The sequence below is a fragment of the Schistosoma haematobium genome, chromosome 3, assembly GCF_000699445.3.
Source record: "Schistosoma haematobium chromosome 3, whole genome shotgun sequence".
Taxonomy (NCBI): Eukaryota; Metazoa; Platyhelminthes; class Trematoda; order Strigeidida; family Schistosomatidae; genus Schistosoma; species Schistosoma haematobium.
The window spans coordinates 23,662,415-23,682,072 of NC_067198.1; the positions used below are offsets into that span (position 1 = coordinate 23,662,415).

At 40.7% G+C, this 19,658-nt stretch overlaps 2 protein-coding genes across 5 annotated transcripts in view; one reads left to right on the forward strand and one right to left on the reverse strand.

Moving 5' to 3' along the window:
- Nucleotides 1–1,956: 1,956 nt before the first annotated feature.
- On the forward strand, nucleotides 1,957–17,792 carry DPYSL4_1 (Dihydropyrimidinase- protein 4). Of its 2 annotated transcripts, XM_051213331.1 has the most exons (9): nucleotides 1,957–3,086; nucleotides 3,122–3,216; nucleotides 3,248–3,321; nucleotides 3,364–3,474; nucleotides 3,506–3,879; nucleotides 9,930–10,349; nucleotides 10,407–10,757; nucleotides 15,384–15,582; nucleotides 17,434–17,792. In XM_051213331.1, the coding sequence occupies exons 1-9, from the start codon at nucleotides 3,033–3,035 to the stop codon at nucleotides 17,517–17,519; spliced, it is 1,764 nt and encodes a 587-aa protein (XP_051069302.1). In that variant the 5' UTR covers nucleotides 1,957–3,032; the 3' UTR covers nucleotides 17,520–17,792. The 2 variants fall into 2 exon arrangements, with proteins under 2 accessions (XP_051069302.1, XP_051069303.1); XM_051213332.1 differs by having other exon boundaries at nucleotides 2,989–3,086; nucleotides 3,364–3,879.
- Nucleotides 17,793–18,123: 331 nt separating this feature from the next.
- CRAMP1 (Protein cramped-like) overlaps nucleotides 18,124–19,658 on the reverse strand; it is a 43,271-nt gene continuing 41,736 nt past the window's right edge. For 2 of the 3 annotated variants that reach the window (XM_051213333.1, XM_051213334.1), the window contains one exon: nucleotides 18,151–18,509. In XM_051213333.1, coding sequence (XP_051069306.1) covers nucleotides 18,348–18,509 — 162 coding nt within the window. In that variant the 3' untranslated portion in view covers nucleotides 18,151–18,347. Of the gene's footprint in view, nucleotides 18,510–19,658 lie in introns of all 3 variants that reach the window. The other variant, XM_051213337.1, reaches the window with a different exon arrangement.

Sequence of the window (19,658 nt, forward strand, 5' to 3'; positions counted from 1 at the left end):
ACATTGATTAATCGCTACAGTAGCTTGCTCTTGATACAAGGTTTCCTGATGCAGGAAATTTGGCGAATTGGTTTACATCTTTGCACGATCACCTTGTCTTACCTCTTATGTATGTGGATACTTTGCTTATCAAGGTCGGACTGCAAATAACCAACCTAATTCCGGCTAGTGAGATAGCTGCTGGTTCCGAAGAACTTACTGTCCTGGGCCAAAACTTCTCATTCAAATGACAAATTACCTAAACCCAAAAATACCTTCCAAAGTGACTAGAACTGCCACAGTCGGGTAGCCAGGCCAACGGATACTGTTAATGATAAGTGATGCGAGACTGTACTGAAACAACACAAAGGAAACGTAAAGAAATCGATCAGTTTGTGCAAGCTCAATAAAAGGGTGTGAAATACGAAATATGCAAATCTGTGATTTAGGTTTTAAACGTGTGTATTGTGAACAAAGTGCTTGAAGCCTGTGTTAGCCCTTTTTTAGTAAGCTTCTGAGTGTCTAGTCTTCTCTCGAATATGTCAGCTGAAGGTTCGGAGGCCACTGATCCAGATAGTAGGTTCCATGAATTGATGACTAGGTGTTAAAACTGCACGCCACGAGTACTTAATTAATTCTTGACTTTTGTACTAACTTGATACGTACTCTGCTTTGTCCTGATCTGTTAGGAGGAAAAGTAGGAAAATTCATCTGGTCCGAAACAATTTCTCTGGTCAGCACCTTAAAATCTATGGTGAGACAGTAAGCGAGTTTAGCTCCCCAAACTGCTCTGTATATAGTAGACCCCGGAGTCCTGTAATTGCACCAGTAGATGTTCTCTATATGTTTTCCACGGTAACCGAATCATCTTTTAAGTGGAGGCTTGGTAGCCTGAACTCACTTTTTAAAACTTGGGTTTTTCCAATATTGTGTATAATGTGGCTAACTTATTAGTACCTAACTTGTCAGTGTCCATCATAGGGCCCAATAGTACTCGAACTACTTAGCTGTGACCGCGCCGCAGTTGACAGTAAGCTTAGGACTGTGGCTCATTATTACCCCCAAAGATCATCATGTGGCCGAACATCATGCGTCGAATCCTCTAGGCTGTACCTGTTTACTTTTGTATCCCCCAATGTGCATGTAGACATACATGGCCCCACCGATAGGCATCAGTTGGTTTTTAGACTACCTAGCCAGAGTATCCATGTTCGTTAGATACAAGTTCACTGGCCTACAGGTTAAATGTTAACGCGAGGCCAAACAACCTGGGTTCGAATCTCAAGTGCGGGATGACGAACGGGCTCTGTCTAAGAATCCCACAACAGCACGAAACAACCATCCAGTGCTTCCAGGTTTTTAAAGATGTTCTAACATTGACTGGTTCATGATTTCGGTGGAATATCTAAGTCCGTTTGAAGTTTATATGATATGCGAAAAAACCAGAATACGTATACAGAACATGACTCCAAATTACTCTTTACTTCTTACTCCCGGCCGAACGTCATTCTGAAATAAAGGACATCCTATTAGCTGTCTGGAGATCGGTAACATGGAAACAAAAATACATACATTTTTTCTGTTTCGCAAACTGTATGACACTCGAATTGCATTGTACCAATAGTTCATCCTTATAACACAGAATCCATGTGACACTTCGTCTTCTATGCTGTACCAAACTGCAATCGTATCCTCTCAGTTCATAGATAACTCACCTTGACCAAGTGCCTTACCGACAACCGTGGTGCGATTCGTCTCGAGATTTTAGGGTGTAGTCCATCCGGCCCTGCTGATTTTCCCGTGTCTTAAATGCTACGAGCCTTCAGTTCATCGTCTTGATCAAAGTCCAAGTTAAACAGGCGATTAAGTGACTTTTTGTTTGGGCATAGCTTTTAATTCATAAGAGGTTCTTTGGTGTAATCTGTCCCGAATTATTTCGACATTATTTCTGTTTGGGGATGCACTCCCTGTTGTAACTAGTTTGGTAATTCAGTAGTGAGTAATTGCCCTGCGATTTATTTGCAATAACAGTCTCCGGGTGCTTGCTTGCAGATTAAGCCAACTGCCTTCACATTTTTTCTGATTGTGCTTGCGTACCTGCAGCGCTATATCTTATTTGCTGTGACAGGAATGATGGCGGCTTTTCAACATCTTTCTTAGCATACATCGAGTCTCTCGGTCTATCAAAAGATAGACTTGCTCCTTCTTCTTCTTTGGAACTATAAATGGTTGAGCTACTTGGTTGTATAACTGATGGAAATGAGCCCATGCCTCTCCTATTGACGAACTGGAGTAGACTTCCGAGTTTTTAGTCAAGGCTGCAAGCCAACTGCCTTAGTTTCCATCTTCCATATGTTGGGACGACTCGATGCAACTGCTTGAGGGACCATATAAACCACGAAGCTGAATAAGGTTATCTCATGATACTTCTCCCTATCAGTGGGTTCATCGCCGAATCAGATTATCTGTGTCGATGATTCGGGGCCTACTCGACGTAGACGGTGATGGTCTGCCCAACGTGCTAACGTTGAAATCACGCCTCACGGTCTGTTACAAACTTGGATAACCCATCCGTCGCATTCAGGTACTACGTCTTCTTCGATGACCGCACAGAACAAACGACGTTAATACTGGAACAAATGAGTAAGAGTAGGTAGAGTAGGTAGTGAGAACACTGTTGAACGGTCCAGTACATGGCATGCAATTAACTAGCTTGAATTGTTTGCCTTTGACCTCGAAGGGGACTGGTGGAGTTTTCGACACTCAGAGACTCGGCTGCTGGATGTTTTGGCTGGGGCCCAGTGACCTTTCAGTGCCTCTGCAGGCGGAAGGAACTTGAACTGACTGACTCCGTCACCGTATATGAAGATTAAGTTAAATACAGATGAAGAGTTTCGTGAATTATGCCTGATGATATCTCTAATGTGCTAGAATAGAGGTAGGGCGATTATGGTTTTTAACAATTTTTAAAGGTTTTGTCAATTGTATTTACATATGTTTAGGTATGGCGAAGTCTGGTGGCAATTCAGACGTTGCGCTACTGTCTTATTACAATGAATGACTCCCGTGTGCAGGTTGGGGTAAAGAAACTCCCTATGCACCTACAAGTAACGTCAAAATCACATATTTAATCATTAAAAAGAGTTCCCAAAATCGTTTGCTCATTAAAGGAGGAAAAGTAGTCAATGATGATCGTATGTTTACTGCTGATATATATATTGAAGATGGGGTTATTAGGTATGTTGTCATGTACCTTAATTTTGTGTAGACAAGTAGGTAATCAGCTTTCGATTCCAGGGGGAGTCAGAATCATTGATGCATCAGGAAAGATGGTCATCCCAGGTCTTTCAAATCTTTAAGTATAGTTTATTGTCTCGTTTTTAGGTGGTGTTGATCCTCATACATGCTTTGACTCCTCTTGTTTTGGTTTGAATACATCAGATGATTTTTATTCTGGCACGAGAGCAGCACTTGCTGGTGGAACTACTACAATAAGTCTGTTTGTTTGAAATCATTTATGTTTCAGTCAATTGTATTGTACCTACAAAAATTTCACTTTTGGATATGTATGAAAAGTCCCGTCAAACAGCAGATTCCAAAGCGTGTTGTGACTATGCGATGCACTTTATCTTATCCCAGTTCGACCCCAAAATATCCAAGGAAATGGAACTACTAGTCAAAGAAAAGGGAGTGAATTCTTTTAGGGTTTTTTTGTCAAATACAAACGATATGTTAGTAGACGACGGTGATTTCTTCGAAATCGCTAAGCGGTGTAGAGATCTTGGTGCTGTTCTCCAAGTTCATGCAGAGAATGGAAAATTAGTTAGGATACTAGAGTCGAAAATATACAATGACGGTATTACTGGCCCAGAGGGTTACTTGTATTCACACCCAGAAATGGTTAGTTACGGTCCTGAAATAATTTTATTGTCTTTGTTTAAAATATTTTCGAATAAGAACTCATTGATTATTATTACTCTCTGCTGGGTTTGGCCTTCTATTACCTCTAACATCCTAGCAGCGATATTCTTTTGCCCTCAAATGTCTTGGTACAGCTGATGGCGGGAAAGTCCAATTTCCCTTTCAAATTGCCTAACATGGGCACGCGTATACAACCCCTGCCAGGGAAGTCCTATTCACTGCCTTCTCGTGGCGGAGGTATTGTTTACGAAATTGAAAGAACGAAAAGCAAATGTTCGGTGCACTAACCGGGTGAGTGGATATCGATGATCCATCTAGTTTTCAGTCTTCAGTAATAAGGATAGTAGGTTGATAAACCTGTATTAATCCTGACACACTGCTTTCCATTGAAGGTCCAGCTTCTCCTTGAAAGTATTCACTGATGGGGCTGATACCACTTGTTCGGGTAAGGCGTTCCAATGATTGACTACTTGATGAGAAAAACGGGACCCCACTTTAAGTTTATTAGATCTTGGCTTAAGAACCTTCTCGCTATGACCGCGGAGATTATTAGTGCTGGAGGGAGCAAAAAGATAAGACATATTAACCTTGATTCCAAAACAGTGGTGCTCATAGGTTCCAGGATTCTAGGGAGAAAGTGGTGTGTGAACCTACTGTCGATCATCAGCTACCATGGGACTGCACCTTCTCACGTCGATCCACTACCTTGTGGATTATACCTTTGGGTCTAAGACTCTGGGTGTGGCCCCTTAAGAAAACCACCTGCTTCGGTTTGGGAGACCGGGAAGTATTCCAGCACACGCAAACCGAATGCCGAAGTGTGGCGTATATATATTTGGTGTATCATTGCATCAATATTTATGTGTTTTAGTAAATCAATAAGTGATAAATAACCTTTAATATGCGTTCTGTAACATTGTTTTTTACCGAATTCTCTATGGTTATTTTGCTTAAACACTTCAAAGACAGATTCTTCTTGCCAGTTGTACCAAAACATTTTGGAATGTTTAATTATTTAGCTTTAAGGGGTCGGTAACGTAAGTATTGTGTCGCAATTTATGAACCATAAAGTCGATTTTAGTGTTTATTGAATTATATATAGCAGTCCTGCAAATACTATTGTTGGAAATTTAAAGAAAGAGAATAATTTCGGAGTTTTGTAGAAGTAGTAGGTAACTCTACCATAAAAGAATAATTTAAATTTGTTGATAGGATCTATTGCATTGTAAAGGTGTTTTTGTTTATGTTAGATGGACATGAATGTAGGCTTTACTAGCACTTGATGACGTGTGATAAGTGATAGGCAGCAGCCTTAAAAGTGAGGTCCGCTTGATCCTAAGTATGGTAAATGATGTATTTGAATTAAAGTACTTTCGGGAGCTAGGCTCTTGGTGGTTATTTCACTGTTCCATGCAAAAACACTGCCGTTCGTATTCTGCTAGTAAATTAGTGACTTACTGATTTGTTATATTGTCTAAAACCTTGGTGACTGATGAATAGTATTCTTTCATCCCTTTAGTCATTGCTTTGTTTTTTATTAAACAACAATGTACTTAGATTGTGTTTTAACTATATGTTACAATTAGTTCATTCTGATTCTCAGCTCATCATTTTTATATTATAATGACCAAGCCTAAAAATCGACTGAGTTGTCAAACTTCTGTATACGTTTGACTGATTATATATCTTCTATATAAGCGTTAAATATTTAGACTGGTTTTATCTCTCTTGGAAGGGATTTTGTGTTTAAGAGTTGTAATGTATCTGAGACAAGATTGTCAATCCTTCTGCTTGAGTGATTAGTTTTTCTGCTCGTGATATTTACAAAAATAAACATCTCTTCACTAATATTGCAGAATGCCAACGTTGACCACACCATGCTTTGCAGTATTAACAAAAGATTCGTATGATTATTGATCGTTCATCCGATGACAACTTTCTCTTGACCTATGAGAAATCAGAAGACATAAATCATCAATAAGTATTTGATTTATTTGCTGTGTTTTTGAAGCATATAGGACTATGGAATTGATGTTATTGCTAAAAGATATTTTAGAGCGTTTATTATTTATTTGAACACATAAATATTGGTACAAGAGTGCGCCAAATATATACGCGCCACACAAAACAATGAGAATTCGAAGAGAAAAAAGGTAAGGAGCGTAAAAAAAAGAGAACAATAACGAAGAGATTGGTGTAAGGTAGTGTAGTAATAATAATAGTAATAATGAGGGGACGGAAAGGTACAATCAGAAGAAATCTTTCAGTTAAGGGAGACACAACCACTTTTTATGAAGAAAGTAAAAGAAGGTTACAACAGGATCGCTACTGGCTTCTATTCTGAGCCATATCTGATAACGTCTCTAGCCACTGTGTCGCACCATCTCTCGGACCCCAACCAGGGAGTCGTGAAGGACCGACAGAAGCCAGTCCTTTGCAGCTTTCTTTCATACCACGACACCATGTCATGCACTGACCACCTCTCCGCTTTTTCCAACCAGTCCCAGAGTCGGCAAATAATGCACGACGTGGAATTCTCTGGGACGATATTCGTAGAACATGTCCAAGCCACCGAAGTCGGTGTTTCAAGATGGTGACATCGATTGCATTATCATCTCTGTGCCAGAACACACGATGCCGAACCTCTGCATTACCGACATGCTGTTGCCACTGGATGTCAGCAATCCTTCAGAGACAACGATGATCGAACATAGAGAGTCTTCTAACGTCCTCGACTCGGAGAAGCCAGGTTTCACAAGCATAGAGCAGAACTGCTCTCGCCGACGCGTTGTAGATCCGACATTTTACAGCCAGACTAACATCACGAAGGCGCCAAAGATGGCCCAGATTGGCATAAGCCGCCCTGGCTTTCACTATTCGTGCATTGATCTCATCACTCACACCCCCACCAGCACTTATGCAGCTACCTAGATACACGAACTTCTTGACTACTTCTATCTGCTCACCATCCAGGGTGAGTACAGGATTAGAATGCTGTCAGTCTTGTAGAAGTACTTTGCACTTCGAAGGTGCAAAGCACATGCCATACCTACGGACACTGATTTCCAACTGATTAAGTGCGGATTGCATGTCTTGGGCATTATCGCACAGTAAGACAATATCATCCGCATACTCAAGGTCGAGAATTCTTTCTCCAGGCAACAGATCCACACCACCATTACTTACATCCATCAGAGCTGTTTCCAGAATGTCATCGATGGCAAAGTTGAAGAGGAATGATGAGATTGGGCAACCCTGTCGAACCCCACTGCTCGAATGGAACAATGGAGAGAGGTGGTTGTATGCCCTCACTCTGCCTGAGGTGTTTGTATGTAGGGCTATTACGATGCTAATAAACTTCCAGGCACACCGTTCTTCAATAGACAATCCCACAGAACAGTCCTGTCCAACGAATCGAAGGCAGCCCTGATGTCAAGGAACACTACGATTGTTGGCCTTTGATAAGTATGACGGTGTTCTAACATTTGGCGGAGGGTGAAGATATGATCAATACATCCTCGACCAGAACGAAACCCAGCCTGCTCCTCGCGAGTCAATCTTTCTCGGGTTTTAAACAACCTACGAAGTATGACGGAAGCCAATAGCTTGGACGCAATCGGAAGTAGACTTATCCCACGATAGTTGTTACAGAGACGACGTGAACCCTTTTTAAAGATAGGGACAACTATCAACTCATTCCATAACGTTGGTACACTCTCTAGTTCCCAAATCTTTGTAAACAACGTCGTCAGTTCCTTAGTCAGAAAGTCACCACCATCTTTAAAAAGAGCCGGAGGTAAGTCATCTGGGCCAGGTGATTTGTAGCGCTTGAAGAGTTGGAGTTCCTTGCGGACTTCCGCCTCATTTGGTGGATCAGTCGTCACAAGCCATGGAGGACAGGACAGTCTGACCGATGTTGCCGGAGCAGCAGGCCAGTTGAACTGCCCTTTGAAAAATTCTGCCCATCGTCCAAGACGTCGATGGATGTTAGTGATTGGCATCCCATCATCCTCGTAGATTGTTTCTCTCACACCAGACTTCTTGCTGCCAGTGGCTTGGATGAGTTGGAAGAGCTTCCGGTAATTACCAGATGCAGCTGCTGCTTCCAACTCATTAGCGCGCTCCGACCACTAGGCTTCTCGGTCGTTACGCAAGCTTTGCCCAACTTCATTACGTAACATCCTTCGTTTGTGGTCAAACTCACGGTCACCCGGAGTAGACCGACGGGCTTCAATGAGTTGTAAGGAGCCTGAGGAAGGCCAGTGCTTATAAGCGGGACGTTTCGCGAACCCACAACTGATTGTACCCGCCATTTTCATGGCGTCATGCAATTGCAACCAATGCTCATCTATACTTTTCGGTGGAATGGTAGCTAGCCTAGAAACTAGCTCGGTTCGATACTTACTTGCAACAGAAGTTGCAACCAGCTTGCTAACATCAATCCGTTGGTGGCGGTCACTTCGTTGTCCACTGAAAAGTAAGGTAAGATTGGCGCAGACCAAGGCATGGTCAGAGTCCAGATAGGTACTCCAAAAGGAGCTGCATTCTTGTACACAACCACGCCAGCGGTAGCTGATCGCGATGTGATCAATCTGAGTCCAGGCTTGGGATGCAGAGGGAGGACGCCAGGTGGCACATCGGCGATGACTGTGCCGAAAGTTAGTGCTAGCCAGAAACAGGTTGTGGTCTGTGCACAGTTGCAGTAGACGGTCCTCGTTAACTGACCTGCGACCAACGAGTCCCCATCAGCCACCTAAACGACTCTCTTCTGTGCCTAGACGTCCGACCTGAGCATTCAAGTCTCCGGCTAGTACTACAATATCTGTCGAACGCACTTTCTGGAGAAGAACAGATAACTGGTGGTAAAACTCATCCTTGATTGCATCCGAACTGCAATCTGTCGGGGCATAGGCGGAGATGACGAAAAGACATCGTTTCTCTCGCCGATTTCTTCTCACTTTGATGGAACTTTCTAATCTAACAGAACATAATCGACTGTTAATGGGGATCCAATCGGTTAGTGCTGCCTCACCTCTAGCGCTTAGTGCGACACCAACGCCAGCAAGACCAGACGAAAATGCCACAGGGTCCCTGGATAAACGCACGTAAAACAAGCTTTTCGAAGCGACAGATGGAGAGCGAATTTGTAGTACTTCACCAGAGTCTTGAATACGAGTCTCGGATAGACAGCAAACATCGATATTAAGACTTTCTAAAGACATAGCCAGACCTATCTGTTGTCCAACCTGCATAGGTGTGCGAACGTTGAAGGCAGCCAGTTTGATTGGTGCACGTGGTTTCAGAAAAACTGCTTCAGTACTCATATTCAGTGGTAACATACAATTTTCAACCGGACAGTGACTCGAGAACGTTTAGATAGAGTCGAATTTCCAACAAAGACGAGCCGCTGTATAAGTATAAAAGAGGGTGAATAGTGTGGTAAATAATAATAGTAATAATAATCATTTGATTGTTAGTTGAAGCAAGTAAAGTAGTTTCCATAATTATGGGCAGTTCATCATATTTGTGTGTGGGCTGTGATACTGCCCGGGTGCCTAGACCGAAGCAGGTGGTTATCTTAGGGGGCCACACCCCGAGCCTTTGACCTAAAGGTCTGACCCACAAGGCAGTGGAGCATCGTAAGGAGATGCAGTTCCATGGTAGCCGGTGACCAACGATTGGTTCATACGCCGTTTGTTCCCGCAGGATACTGGAGCCAGCCCATGTGCACTATTGGTTCGGGATCCGGTTAAAGGACCGGACATTCGCTTTTCGTCCTCTCATTTTCGTAAACAACACCCCCGCCACGAGAAGGCAATGAGTAGGACTTCCTTGGCAGAGGCTGTATACGCGTGGCCGTGTGAGAGTATTTCGAGAGGGAGAGCGGACTCTCCCCACTCTCGGCCGTACCAGGGCATTTGGGGGCTTAGAGCGTTTGAATTATTATCATACCACAGTTTTATTTGCTGTTTGTTTCAAACTTAAATCATCGGCTTTATCAAATGAAATGTTTCTATTTATTTTCACAGGCGGAGATTGAAGCTACACATAGAGCGCTTTCTTTAGCTGATGCTGCTGGTTGTCCTCTATATATTCTACAAGTCACTAGTCCGAAAGCAGCAGATCAAATATCAGAAGCTCGTTGGAATGGAAATGTTGTTGTAGGTGAAACACTAGCCGCTGCACTGGGTGCTGATGGTACTCATTATAAGAATAGTTGCTGGCGTCATGCTGCGGGATATATTCTGTCTCCTCCACTAAGAGTTAGTCCGAATACTTCAGATAAGTTGGTGCGTTACGTCTCCACTGGGGTTCTAGAATGTACTGCTAGTGGCCATTGTGCTTTTAAAACTGAACAGAAAGCTTTGGGAAAGGACGATTTTCGAAAAATCCCTCCTGGAGTCAATGGAGTAGAAGATCGAATGTCAGTTGTTTGGGAGAAAGGAGTGGTAATTTGCTGCTATAATTTTATGGAAACCGCTATTAAATTTATCTTCATTTGTTAGATGTCTGGTTTTATAGACCCATGCAAGTTTGTTGCTGTGACTAGTACGAATGCCGCTAAAGTCTTTAATCTCTATCCACAAAAGGGAAGGATCGATGTTGGAAGTGATGCTGATTTGGTTATCTGGGATGGTGATGCAACTCGCACAATATCAGCAAAAAATAACCACGAAAATGTTGACTTCAACATATTTGAAGGTCTCCAGTGCCATGGCGTACCTGTAGTCGTGGTCGCTGCTGGTCGGGTTGTTCTGGAGGACGGAGAACTTAGAGTAACTCAGGGTGCAGGTCGTTTTGTACCGGCTTTACCGTTTTCACCGTATATTTTTGAGCGAACAAAAAGACTGGTGCTGGTTAGTTGTAAATGATTGTAATATATATTTAATTGTTATTAATGTTAGATGCCATCATTAGTATCTTTGGTGAATCCTATCTCATTATGGTTAGGGCTATGTGCAATTTGTTGAGTGGTATTTATGGTTTCGTATGCTGCACACTTTTACATAAGTTTCGGTCAGTTGGTCACAAATCACAGTAGTCCAAGGACATGATATGCCATGATTACGCAGGGCTATCAAATCAAGTGGTCTATCCATGTTGTGGTATTTTTTTCTGGTTGTAGCCATGACTACTCACTGAAAAAGCCAGTATTTTTTAAATTGTCTTGATATAAAATCCTTCGACTGTCATTGGTAAAATCTTTTCAACAAATGTTCCACATCATTAATTCTTATGCTCAAGTAGTTATTTGGTGTATGTAGTGGTTTGTTAACCAACAATTCTGAGCATTTCCTCATTATTATAAGGGTAATTTACTCACTACTATTTTGATAAAACTAAATTTTGTACTCATATGTGAAGCTGTGTATTCGTTTCTTATCATCATGAGAAGCTGATTTGAAAGAATATTTCTTCACTTAAGTCGTATCTCGAATGTCTGAATGAAAATATACAAGTTATTACATTACAACAATCTTTTATTAAGAAGTATTAATTCCATTGTTAAGAAAACCATACACCTTCGGTAATGTTTTAGAATGCAGCATACAGATGTCATATTAAAATGTCTCATGGATTCCTGATACATTATATCTTAGTTTCATCTTTAGTAGATCTACTGTTTTTGTCGGAATCACTTCCATTCAAAGAATTATCTTAACAAAAGACATCTGAATACATAAAGGCTGTGACTGAAAACCGAATATCCAAACATTTACGTCGTTATTAGGTCATAAAAAGATTTGGAAAGTCAATCTTCGCAATTAAGAACTTTCGTCTAAATTTGATCGAATAGTTTCACAGTGTTTGGGCTCCGAGTTAACGCAAGACATTAAAGAGGAAGAATGTACTTGTAAAATCTCAGCGAAAGAATCTGAAATAAATCCAACGTTTCGCTTGGCAATCTGGTCCAGGCTTTTTCAATAGCTTATTGTTGTCCCTTATAAGTTATCCACGGATTATCACGGGTTCCCGTCTCCGGCAGTAAGGCCGTTTGAAGAACAGAGCTAACTTCCCACAAAGGGGCCGTGCGTGACCGGCTTCAAGCAGTTGTCCCTTCGGCTCTGCGGTCATGCTTCCAGGTCGTTAAGACCAAAACTAATCCAACTTCCCTTTTAGGTTTCTCAAGAAATACCCTTCCGCGGTGTGGGCAGCCGGGAAGTGATATCAGCCCTCATACCCGTAACAGCACACGAGACCAAGTTGGTCACAATCAAATCCTTTCTACACCTAATAACTCTGTTATCTCCACGACTGATCCTTCTCACATTTCTTTATCACCTCACGCTGCTAATGCAAACGATTCGAGTACGCGGAACGTTATTCCTGGTCTCCTGAAACCACGCTCTGCACTACATGTAGGAGCTTTTAACGTCCGAACACTGTGCCAAATAGGACAACAGGCTTCCTTAGCTAAGACTTTAGAATCGATGTGCGCTGGGTCTCCGAAACGCAAATAAAGTAACGTCATTCATTTGACCTTACCATATCAAAATAAAGAAATATCTTTATTCACTCTTCGTTTATCTGGAAGCCTTAATGCTGCTTCCCGTAGCCTCGTTGGTGTAGGTATAGCAGTGAGTCCTAGGGCAGAACTAGCTCTCTTAGACTGGATCCCAGTAGACCGTCGTTTATGCGCTCTCCGACTGAACGGAACAATAATGACTCGGGAAGATAGGGACACATCGTTGCCTCTTCATCGTTTCTTCCTTCTCTCCCGTTGACTGCAGCTCAGATGATGTAAAAGATGAGTTCTACAGAAAGCTTTGTGACCTCCTCCAAAAAGTTAGGCGCACTGAAGTAATAGTGGCTGGGGACTTTAATGCTCAAGTAGGTAAACTAAGCGACACCTGGGTGGATCTTATAGCATCGTAACTCAAAGAACAGATAATGGAGACTGTCTCTTACAGCTACGCTCAGATAATCGCCTGTTTCTTGCAAACATTAACTTTAAGCATAAGGAAAAACATCTTTTGACATGGCAACCCCCGAATTAGTCCCAACGTTGGACCCAAATAGATCACATCGCTATCAGCCACCGATGGAGGGGCTCGATAGAAGACTGTCGCTTGTTCTGTAGCACATGCTTAGATTCAGACCATGCTCAAGCGCCTATTTGTTTGTGTCTTACTGGACGTAGGAAAGACGCTGCAAGGAAACCTATTAGGGTTCTACTTAATGGTAGTCAAGCTAAGAATATATTTCAGGAACAAATAGAAAAACAGTTAGGCAGCCATGTAAGTGTTGCTTACCCCGGGGCAGCGTGGAATGACATCCGAAAAGCTGGATCTCAGCAGCATCTACCGCACTAATAGATGCTTGAAAACTCATTCCATATGGCTCTGAACATAACGAAGAGCGGACTCAGCTTAAGCGCAAGCTGACAAGAAGCCTACGCAATGATCGTGAACAGTGGTGGGTAGCGAAAGCAAGAGAGATGGAAAAGGCAGCGGCAATAGGTAATAGCAGACAATTGTTCAGACTCGTTAAGGAAACCGGTACTAGGAACCCGACTGTCAGCGAAACACTCTCAGAGAATGATGGACATATTATACATTCTCAATCCAGGAGATTGGATCGATGGACAGAACACTTTAGGGATCAGTTCAACTGGCTTTCAGCCACACTTCGGTTTCTCACGATCTCCAGTCAACCTGAATGGCAAGTTAATTTAGGTCCTCCGACTCTTTACGAAGTTGGAAAAGCTACAGGAAATCTGAAGCGAGGGAGAGCAGCAGGCCCTGACAGGTTTACTCCTGAGATTTAAGGATGGTGGTCCAATATTAGCAGTGAGATTAACTGAGGTCTTAGGTAGAATTTGGGAACTGGACGCAATCCCATCTGACTGGTCTCAATCACTGATTGTGCCAGTCTATAAGAAAGGACAAAATCCTCTTGTGGCAATCACAGAGGAATCAGTTTGACTAATATAGTGTCTAAAATATTAGCTTTAATAATACATCGATGCCTAACCAAAGCAGACTAGAGAAAACCAGGCTGGTTTCCGACCTGAACGTGGTTGCATAGATCAGATACTAGAACATAGACACACATTCAGATGACTCAAAATCGTAGTATTTCTCGACCTTAAGGCGGCATTCGACTCTGTTGATCGTAAGGTACTATGGCAGTGTTTGTCACTGAAAGGAGTACCAAAGAAGTACATTAACTTATAAAGGCTCTCTACTCGAACACAACTGGTAGAGTGAGAGCTTATTGCGAACTGTCATCAGAATTGATTACCTCAAGTGGTGTTCGTCGGGGCTGTCCACTCTCTCCATTCTTGTTCAACTTTGTCGTCAACGTACTTTTAGAGGCAACACTTTCCTCATCTAAATTTCCAGGGGTTGAACTTCTACCAGAAGATTCACTTGTTGACTTGGAATATGCCGATGACATAGTTCTATTTGGTGAAGATGCCGATAAAATGCAGAGTCTTCTGACCACTCTAAGCAACAATGCAAGCATGTTCGGGATGCGATTCTCGCCCTCGAAATGTAAAATGTTGCTTTAGGATTGGTTTGCTTCGACACCCAAACTAATGATAGGTAGTGAAGTAGTTGAGCATGTCGACCGCTGCAGTTATTCTGGGAGTCTCATCAACCCTTGTGGTCTGGTGTGTGACGAAGTCTCAGCACGGATATAGGAGGCTGAACTAGCTTTTGCCAACTTGCGTCATATATGGCGTAGGCGAGATATCCGTCTATCAACCAAAGGACGGGTTTACTGCGCAGCAGTTCTTTCCGTCCTACTTTATGGCAGTGAAACATGGCCGGTAAGAATAGAGGATATCCGTAGGTTACTAGTATTTGACCATAGGTGTCTTCGAAATATTGCTCGTATATCCTGGGACCATCGAGTAAGTAACGCAGTTGTTAGGAAACTGGTACTAGGTAAGGATGGCAAACCAATTGATGAAGTGGTGAAACTTCATCAGTTGAGATGGCTGGGACACGTGTTACGTATGCCCAACCACCGAGTGTCTCGACGATGTTCAGTGGTATAGGAGTAAGTTGGAAGAAAGCTAGGGGCGGCCAGACCAAAACATGGCACAAGTCCATGAAGTCACTGACAAGTGGACTGAGCCATTTTGGTAGGTGTAGACTACCTGGTTGGGATCCGCGAGACGATAGCAACCGATGTTTAGAGACCATAAATGACATGGCTCAAAATTGTTTGCAATGGTGCAGGTGCATCTACTCTTTGTGTTCTCCCAAATTCTAATCTTCTGAATTCTTCATGTCCTTTTTTCTCTTTCCAAATTTATTTTACTGGATTATACTCCTTGAATAACACCTTCAAACTCTAATGTTTCCCATTACTACTTAAACTTTTACTGCCTCTACCACTGTGGGATTTTAATCGACAATTGTATCTTTGTGTTAATATGGTAAGGCAACTGGAACTGATGTACGTACGTATGAAGTTCTACGTTGTTGACTGACTATCCACTGATTATTTTTTACTAATATTTTCTCTAGATGCGTTCAGTCAAACCTATAATTCGTGATTCGTATACTGGTCCTGTGTCCACAGAATTCACTATTCCAATGAAAGATTCCATCGTCAATAATGGTACAGAAAAAGTCTCAGTGGGGTCTGATGCTGATGGCTTGCGCCCTCGTTCACCTACACGTTCGGGTGGTCGGAATATGCAGGAATCCAGTTTCTCTCTGAGTGGTAGGTTTATTTAGAAAACATTCCACTCATAGAATTATCCTTAAACGTTATTCGTTTCAGTTTTATAACAGGCAAGGAAGTGTAACATTTATGTTGAGCTATTCATGAAACAACTAAAAGTGATTAGGCTGATTGATGGGAGTAAAATTAAAATTTATAGTAATAATTACGAACGGTAAACTACTTAAGAAAGTAATATTTTAAGACTCAGACGGCAAGTTCATGTCGTATTTGGGTATCTCCTTGGCCCAAAAGATTATGATCTAGAACATAGAGTCAGAGATTAGGAAATTCGCAGAATGAACAACTGCGATTCGCTGTTATCTTGATATTGTTCATTCGGGGTGTGAAATTTTATAAGCAGTAAACCGAATATGGTCCATAAATCACTGGGTTATTTGTTGATCTGATGAATAAACTGATCAAGTCCTATGCATATATCCGATTCTAAAAGCTACAATGTAGTCCCATATTAATATGACTCACACGTTAAGTGAATTAATGCTTGATGATCATACAAATCACTAAAATTAGAGTAAGGAACAGTCAAGTAGTTATCTAAAAGCCTGAATACAAAGCTCTTTAACGTGTAATATCGTTGTCACGCATACTATTACTTAGCCTGAAAAGTCTAGCATAAATCCAAATCCTTGACTTGATGGTCGAAATATCAAATACAAACCATCAAGTCACAAATAATTGTTGTAAAGCGTCAATTTATGTTAATACACTATGAAATGTGTGATCAGTCTATCTGCAAACCTTTGAAAAATTACTTGATTCAACTCTATCAATCATAATTTACCATTGTAACTGCAAGGTCCAGTTTGTGACTGACGCCATTGTGTCTAGTAGCACCTTCAAAGAATTAGTGTTATAGGCTGTAATAGTGGGATAGTGAAGTGCATGATGTGATGCTGTTGGCTGAGTTAAACAATTAAGAGCTAGAGATAGCCATGTGAACCGCGTTAGAAACAAGATTCAACTCAGGTTTGTAAAATTTCAATTTCAGTTGAACTAGTGAAATAGCCAAATAAAACCATTAGTCACATATTTAGTGGAATACTATATTACATGCACATATACGACGATTAGAAAGATTGCATTGTAATATCTCTAGTGTTATATATTTTCTAGTCTTTATGGATCAAGTATCGAGTATAAATTATATAGTAGTCTTACAGATGAGAACGTTTCACCATTGGTGATAACTTTGTTGCATGACGTAACAACTCTATTTTATTGTGTAAAACTAAATATAAACATAATTGTACAAAACTAATAGATAACATCTTCGAAAGGAGTTTCTTTGCTGAACCGTCTTCATTTTGTTTAAATAAATATTGGTTACATGGATAATACCATAATGTCAAGACGTTTGAACGGAGAAAATTTTCCTCGACGATTTCGTTTACTACGAACAATTATGTTGTGGTGTGTGCTACTAATGTCGACAGACACAAGTAGTATGTATCATCTATCAAAAGTGATGATTTTAGATTTGGTTGTCCCGCCTGGTGTACTCGTTTACTACAATGTAGCTAACTGAAATATCGAAACTACAAAGATTTAAGACCCATCTACTTTTAGCATACTCACGTTAATGTATGACTAACAAAATATATATGGAAGACTATTGAATAGAGAAAAAGTCTATTTATATTAACTTAAAACTTCAGGCACTAAAATTATGGTTTATTGTCAGTTGATTCAATAAGGAAAATACTCTTTTTTGCTTACATCTGCGACTGCGTATTTAAAGTTGGTGAGGTAACGTTCTGGCTACTTTATTGGTTTTTGGACTTTTCATTTCTTGTGAGGTGTTATATTCGACTTTTGACATCTTTTTAGGCGCTCAGTACGACGACAGTCGTCCGATTCGCACGGGGATTCGAACCAAACAACCTCCGGGTGGGGCGTCAAACGCCTTATGGTAGATATTCATTAATAAGTCCTGTATATCAAAAGTTTGGAGCTCAACATCAGCGACACTACATAATCAACATGTATTTACTGAAATTGTTTAAGATACACCTGGTTCTTTATTATATGTGCTCACAGCCCAAGTTATATGTAGCTTCGTTGAAAAACTTGATCGTTATCCTAGTTATGGTTGTTTATCAATCCAAATATAATACGCTACTTCATAAAAATATTAATTACTAAAGATTTTCTTTTTTTTTCTCCGTGCACTGTTACGAATGTCTTGGTATGATCTGACAAGAAGATACATGCATCGGATTGCATTTACTGAGGCGTCCGTTTAAAATCTGAATAATGTGTCTATTTAGGTGGGTACCAGTCGTGCAACCTCACTCTTGCACGCAAACTAAACTACTTATTTTAAATTCCATCTTAAGACATAATAGGTGCTGACAAAACTATTGTTTATTGTAGACCTAATAAGTTTACAAGCTCCAATGTAAGTGGCGAATAATTTTGTAACTAATATTACAATGAAGCTTCCAAGCCTTGTTCTATACATTTGCGTTTCAAATGGGATTGCAGAAATATTGTCAATGCATATGATAACGTAGACACTTAAAAAGAACAATATATTGGAAATTTCAACCATTCAAAATATCATTATTGTACATAAAATCGGTGGTTCATGTCAGTATTCACATTGATCAGCTAATTAACGGGTAATTGTTCAACATTCATAATATGTATTTAGCGACTATTTTTTAAATGCCGCCATACGACCTTAAAATGCAAAAAGTTGTTTGGCAAAACAATTTCGCTGTCGCTTGTTGATAAGTTTCTCAACTAGATGAAGTAGTCGGAATTTGCAACGTTGAATTGAGACCAACTGAATTTCTTCTGGATTGTGGTGTATTCATTCGAAGGAATACTTCAACATTTGTTATGCAATTATATTCAGATCTACTAATACCTCTAGTTTTAATATCATCATGTTCCACAAGCTAGAAACGGAAAAAGAATACAATAATTTACGAACCATTATTTACGGTTTAGAGCCGTTGTCGGGGGTTAAAAAAAAATTGCCAATGTTATCTGCCAACAATTGGATTAGAACGTATTGAATATTTGATTCACTTCACCAGCCGAATTCAAAAAACTTAATAGCTCTACATCGCTACAGATTCTGATCGTTCTAGTGGTTAAAATTCTCCAGTTTATTCACTAAGTGTAAACCGCCCTGGTTCTTTGCATTGACAAGGTGAAGTCAAGTGACTGACTGTGTTTGGATTGTGAATTCGCGTTTCGGAGACGTAGTATAAATGGTTGGTGCGAGATTCGAGAGCGTTGACTAAGGAAGCGTGACGTCGTATCTGACACAATATTCGAACATTGAAAGCCAGTATATGGTTTGACGCGTGCTGATAGAGATGTATGAGGAGCATTCGTTGTGGGGGTAGGAGGACTAATAAGAGAGAGAGAGAGGATTTATGGTACCTTCAAAAGGTATCACTGCCACCGTGACTTTTCCCGGTTGCGCATACCGTGGAAAGTGTGAGTAATCCTGATGAAGTTGTAATCCTCTCCGATTAGGGCGAGCATGCGTCACTACTTGAAGGTAGGATCGGGTTTAAATGGTAGAACTGTTACAGAAAAGGTCACAGACTATTGATCTGGAGTCGTAAGCGTATACTCCGTCGATAAAAGTAATTGAAGTATAAAAGTAGAGATGACTTGGGAAGTCGATAATTGTAGACGTACAACCTTTGTTTTCTAAATTCCGAATACATAACCTATCAATTATTTAATTCCGCGAACTTGTGTTTGTTTAGTTTAGTTTTTCTACTACTTTTGTTTATTTCTTCTATATATGCTGTTATAAAGTATCGTAACTTAGATACTTTTGAATGCGGTTTTCCATTGAACATATGTCTATGTTCATGTGATTAATTTCATTTTCTCATGTGTACAACTTTCTAATAAATATAATACTAATTAATTAGTAATGTGATTTATATGAGTACAAACTGGTCACCGAAATAAATCTACTGCTTTTGTATATACTCATAAATAGTAGATACAGAACAGAACATTTTGAGTCAATAAAATTATGAAAATTCTATATTGCGTTGATAGATCGTCAAGAAGTGCTT

Bases quoted from the DNA above. Each gene is read 5' to 3' on its own strand.
- DPYSL4_1 (XM_051213331.1), top strand. From the start codon at position 3,033: ATGAATGACTCCCGTGTGCAGGTTGGGGTAAAGAAACTCCCTATGCAC. The intron at 10,350-10,406 runs GTAATTTGCTGC...TTCATTTGTTAG, and splicing joins TTGTTTGGGAGAAAGGAGTG to ATGTCTGGTTTTATAGACCC. The intron at 10,758-15,383 runs GTTAGTTGTAAA...TATTTTCTCTAG, and splicing joins GAACAAAAAGACTGGTGCTG to ATGCGTTCAGTCAAACCTAT.